Source organism: Spea bombifrons, chromosome 6 (assembly GCF_027358695.1).
Source record: "Spea bombifrons isolate aSpeBom1 chromosome 6, aSpeBom1.2.pri, whole genome shotgun sequence".
Classification (NCBI taxonomy): domain Eukaryota; kingdom Metazoa; phylum Chordata; class Amphibia; order Anura; family Pelobatidae; genus Spea; species Spea bombifrons.
The window spans coordinates 17,345,992-17,351,996 of record NC_071092.1 but is presented as its reverse complement, the minus strand read 5'-3'; the positions used below and the strand labels follow the sequence as shown (position 1 = coordinate 17,351,996).

At 41.4% G+C, this 6,005-nt stretch overlaps 1 protein-coding gene across 1 annotated transcript; it reads right to left on the bottom strand.

Annotated features, from left to right (window-relative positions):
* Nucleotides 1-1,231: 1,231 nt before the first annotated feature.
* Nucleotides 1,232-1,908, bottom strand: FHIT (fragile histidine triad diadenosine triphosphatase). Its single transcript, XM_053468652.1, has one exon. The coding sequence runs from the start codon at nt 1,788-1,790 to the stop codon at nt 1,344-1,346; it is 447 nt and encodes a 148-aa protein (XP_053324627.1). The 5' UTR covers nt 1,791-1,908; the 3' UTR covers nt 1,232-1,343.
* Between the last annotated feature and the right edge of the window lie 4,097 nt (nt 1,909-6,005).

Sequence of the window (6,005 nt, the reverse complement as noted above, 5' to 3'; positions counted from 1 at the left end):
TAATAAGTGAATGTAACCAGCATTACAATTGTCTGTAAAGCAGATTTTAATGGTCTGTATTTTCTTACCATGGCCTAAACCTTTACCCTGCATGGTTAACATCTAGATACTTATTTTGCTGTAGGTATTCTCTGGTTGTCCAGCTGTTATGCTAATTAAATTCCACTCATGATGTGAATTCTTACACAAACAAAAAATATACCCCCCTTCCCCTCACCTATCGCGATTAAGGATTAATTCCCCTTAGCCTTTAGAGCAGGGGTTCTCAAACTGCGGCCCTCCAGCTGCTGCAGGACTACATCTCCCATAATGCTCCTTCAGCTAAGGGGCTGGCTGAGGTAGTCCTGCAGAGATGTAGTCCTGCAGCAGCTGGAGGGCCGCAGTTTGAGAACCCCTGCTTTAGAGCAATAGTTATTTCATATGATGAACTTATGCTATAAGCCCATGCATGTCAATATATATTGTTTCGGCATCACACCGTTACCAACATGGCCGCCCCATTTTCTTCCACAAACACAAGGTATAAACCCCATCACAAATTATAGTGTTTTGATACTACCCCGACGAAGGCTTACAGCTGATATGTTGGGTGTCAGCCTCTACTGTCTTTATCTCTCATTTCTTGGTATGTAATCTGTACTTGTATATTTTATTTTGGGGCAGTGTACATCTAGTACATTTATAATTGCATGTATTATTTGGTTCTTTGGTCTATTTCTTTGTGTGCAAGACTTGTTTGAAATATTTTGCTGGATGCTTTCGTGCTTGGAGGGCACCATTTTGGCTGTAGCACCATACCCAGTACTGTACTTTTTGCCATTCTATTTGTATTTTTACTTTTTTTTGAGTGGAATTCTAATTCATAATACTCCAATTTACATTTAACATGAAAAATTATGTTCATAACCAATAAATGGTACGTTGGGAAATATCTTCCGCACAAATTTGTGCGCTGGTGTGGTTTGCCGTAGTAAAATCCTTTGATAACCAGAAATTACAATTTCAAACAATTAATGCTAAGAAAATATATATCGTTCTGGGCAAATATAAAATATTAAAACAAGGCCTAAATAGCAGGGGCATCTTTATCTTTAAAATATGTTTAAGAACTTTTTCTTTCATCTTTCATTTAGCTTTACACTGCTGCAATCTTCTGATTTTATATTTTAAAAAATAACCAAAACATTTTAGTCTGAAGTAGGTAGGCCACAAAGTTTAAAACACACTAGGCTGAAAATAGAGTGCTATTTATTTCCATAACAGTTGATTCATGTCTATTCATTCTCTTACACATACATTTGCTTAACTTAACATTATGATAAGATCTGCATTTACTACTGCTACTAGAAATATTTCTTAAGAATAGCGGCCTCAGTTTCCATCTCCTCTTCAGATCTCCATTTTTCTGAGTGGCCTTGACACTCTTTGTCATGAATTTCTAGTTCTTCATATACTTGGTCATTTCTTGAAAAATCTCCAGCTCTCCTGGGCAGAATGTGTACATGAACATGGTGGACAGTTTGTCCTGCTTCTGGTCCATCCTGAAGAGAGATGGTAATGGAAGTGCCGCCAAAATGAGATTCCACCACAGTGGCCACTTTCTGGACTGTGTTAAAGAGATCGCCCACTTCATCAGGTCTAAGTTCTTTGAAACGATTTGCAGATCTCATTGGGCAAACAAGCACATGACCAGGCACAACTGGCTTCCTATTTACCAGGGCCAAAGAGAGAGGAGACTTATAAAATATAACTGATGGCTTGATAAGATGTTGGCCAAACAAAAAGGACATGGCTGTGCTTAGTGGAAATAGTAATGTTATGTACAATAATACCACCAAAACGTTTTAACAGAGCTGTGAACAGCCGAGCTAGCAATGGCTACCACATTCAAGACTTGTCACTCTATGACATGAAATATATACTAAAGAACTATGTGAATTGCTTATACAAGGAGAGTCTAAAAGGTGTAAACAGAGTTTTGCAGTTTAGTTTGTTGGTTGTATCCATTAGATTGATAGCCAGATTGCAGAATTTCCAGTCTCAAATGGTAACTAAAAGATGCAAAAAAAAAAAAAAAAAAAAAAAAATTGTAATATATATATATATTAAATATAATGAATAAGCACCACAGAACATTTTTGCTGTACTTTTGCAGAACTTGCTTCCACATTTCCATACCTGGGAACTTCTTCACCCCGGCTAGTCCCGCTGACGTCTGTACCCCCATATCTCATACCCCCATATAATTACTACATTCTACAAAATCATCTAACCAAAATAACCACACAAATTTGTTTAGGATTTTCCCTACACAGTAGATGCAGAACATGAACATCAATGTAGAAGATTGAACAATTACCCAATTTATGTTTGGCAACAATCTTTGATTACTGTAATACTCACATACATAGTTTTTCATGCTCAAGAGGGCCACATCTATCCTTTACATATTACCTTAGATTTTATATATATATTCTGGATTTTTTTGTTATTCTGTATCTCACTGTTCAAATAAACATAGACTGATCATGTCTTTGTCAGTAGGCAAACGTACAAAATCAGCAGATCACACACACACACACTGGCCACTTTATTAGGTACACCTGTTCAATTGCTTGTTAACACAAATACCATATTTGCTCAATTATAAGACGACCCAAATCTGAATATTAATTTAGGAAAAAAAGAAAAAGCCTGACTATAAGACGACCCTATAGGAAAAAAGTTTTACCAGTAAATGTTAATTCATCTAAACTATTTTTTTTTTAATAAAAGTTATGATTGAGAAAAAATTTGTTTTTATTTCCTTCTATTTTCCAACCTGCCCCCCAGTTATGCACATCTGCCCCAGAAATGCCTTATACCCCCTATATGCCACTGTGCCCCATGATATGCCTTTTAACCCTATATGCCACTGTGCCCCATGATATGCCTTTTGACCTCCTATGTGCCACTCTGCCTCCAGAAATGCCTTATATCCCTATATGCCACTCTGGCATTTGGAGGGTTAAAAGACATATTATGGGGAAGAGTGCCATATAGGGAGGTTTAAGGCATTCAGGAGGCAGAGTGGCGTATAGAGGGTTAAAAAGGCATTTCTGGAGGCAGAGTGGCATTAAGGGGGTTAAAAGGCATTTCACAGAGCACTCTGCCTCCAGAAATGCCTTATGCCCCCCATTTAACACTCCTCTGCCCCCCCAACTTACCGGTGCTTCTGACTTCCCTGTCATGTAGCTGGGGTAGCGTGCAGCCGGAAGGAGGCGTGGCTAGCAGCGGGGGTTGTCTGCGTCCATCGCGCAGACCTTCCCCGACTGTCAGAGATCAGAGTTCCCCGCACCGGCACCAGAACCGGCGCGGGGAACTCTGATCTCTGACAGCCGGGGAAGGTCGGCGCGATCGACGCAGACAACCCCCGCTGCTAGCCACACCTCCCTCCAGCTACACACCGGGGACTCAGAAGTACCGGTAAGTGGGGCGGGGGGGGGGACACGAGGAGGATCCAGGTCCCCTGCAGCTGCGGGGGATCTGGATCTTAGTCGTCTCATAAGCAGACCTATTTGAGGTCTGATTATAAGACGACCCCGATTATAAAACGAGGGGTATTTGCTCTGAAAAAAAACCTCATCTTATAATCGAGCAAATACGGTAGCTAATCAGCCAATCACACGGCAGCAACTCAATGCATTTAGGCATGTAGACATTGTCAAGTCAACTTGCTGACGTTATAACCCAGCATCAGAATGGGGAAGAAAGGGGATTTAGGTGACTTTGAATGTGGCACGGTTGTTGGTGCCAGACGAGCTGGTTTGAGTATTTCAGAAACTGCTAATCTACTGGGATTTTCACGCACAACCATCTCTAAGGTTTACAGAGAATGTTCCGAAAAAGAGAAAATATCCAGTGAGCGGCAGTTGTGTGGACGAAAATGCCTTTATGATGTCAGAGGAGAAAGACATCTGGTTCGAGATGACAGAAAGGCAACAGTAGCGCAAATAACCACTTGTTACAACCAAGGTATGCAGAATACGACCTTTAAATGCACATGTCAAACCTTGAAGCAGATGGGCTACAGCAGCAGAATACCACACCAGGTACCACTCCTGTCAGCTAAGAACAAGAAAGACCACTAGGGAGCGCTCGTGTATACCGGTTGGAATAGGGTAAATAAAAAAGAAAGAAAGGGGAATAGAGGCTCCCAGACGAAGAATAAACCTGCCGAGAGGACACAACATGGAAGTGTTGTGCAGTGCTTAATATATTGTTATACTGAACCTCAAAATTAAAAGGATTCTGTGTGCTTTTGAATGTGTTTTTGTGAGCCTCTATTCCCCTCTGCCTCACAACCGCACATGATCTGTTTGTGGTCCCACCTGAATCTCGTAGATGTGACTTTACTATATTTCTCATACTGAATGTCAGCTTCCTGCAAAAGAATTTCTCAGATAATTATTCTTATCCGGTTACGTCTCCTTCACCTTACCTTACCGGGATAACACACGGGACCTCCCAGCCCTCCCCTAGATGGTGATCGGCTATAATCACATTCACTTCCCCTCTCTCCATACATTCGGCAGGCTCGTTATTTATATACGCGAGACACTCTGGCTTACTGCCGTTACTAATAAAACATTTTTTTCACTTACCTCGGAGCCCCACTGTGAGGGAGAGAACTGCGGACCATCAGGACATAGAGCGACGACATCGGACGTATTGACGTCAGACGTATGAACACCGACCAACGAAGATGGCGCCCCGCACAGATAAAAAGATCCCGTACCGGCACAGAAGATACTCCTGAAGAAGCCACAGATCTGGCGAAACGCGTTGAGAAAAACTTTTAAGAGCTCTTTTTACTTAATTTGATCGGATTTTTTAAATTCTTTTAATGTCCCTAGTTGGATATATTTTATTATTTCTTGTTTGGGCATAAGCCCGGAATAAATTTAATTTATTTTATACAATCCTTCTTTGGATTATTTTCTACTCACCTGTTTGGTGCACATCCACACCGGCTGAAGACCAGGAAGTATCCTGGGAATCCGGAGGAGAACAGAGGAGAAGCGACCAATATACACAGGCACTATATACCTGCATGAACTGTAAGTATATATCCACCCTGGCGTGTTCCAGCATACTTTGATACTACACCATTGTGTTCCTAGGTGTTTTTCCTTCTTCCACATACCGACCCGGAGGATTTGATTCACATGAGGCTTGAATATACATGTACACATTGTGAGTGCATACAATAGACATACTGTAAGATCATCTGTATGTCCTACTACACTATTATTTCTTTTTTTCTTTTTTATTTACCCTATTGCAACCGGTATACCCAAGCACCCCCTAGTGGTCTTTTTTGTATACTTCAAACACCTGGAGAGTGTTTTTTTACGGGCTGCAGCTGGGTATCCGGTCAACAAGAGAAAGGGAAGTATATACATATTTTTTCCTCTGAATATCCCTCTTCACACTGGTTTTCATCACTTTCCTCTGGCAGCTAAGAACAAGAAACAGAGGCTACGATTCACACAGTCTCACCAAAATTAGACAACGGAAGACTGGAAGAATGTTGCCTGGTCTGAACAATCTCAATTCTAGCTGCGACATTCAGATGGCAGGGTCAGACTTTGGCATAAACAACAAGAAAGCATGGATCCACCCTGGCTTGTATCAACATTCCAGGGTGGTGGTGTAATGGTGTGGTGGGCATTTTCTTGGCACACTTTGGGCCCCTCAGCATCATTTAAAGGCGACGTCATACTCCAGTATTGTTGCTGACCATGTCCATCCCTGTATGACCACAATGTACCCACCACCTGACAGCAGGATAATGCACCATGTCACAAAGCTCACATTATCTCAAACTGGTTTCTTGAACATGACAATGAATTCACTGTACTCTAATGCCCTCCACAGTCAATGGATCTCAATCCAATAGAGCATCCTTTGATGCCATCATGGATCATGTCCATATGGACCAGAATCTGTGAGGAATGTTTCCT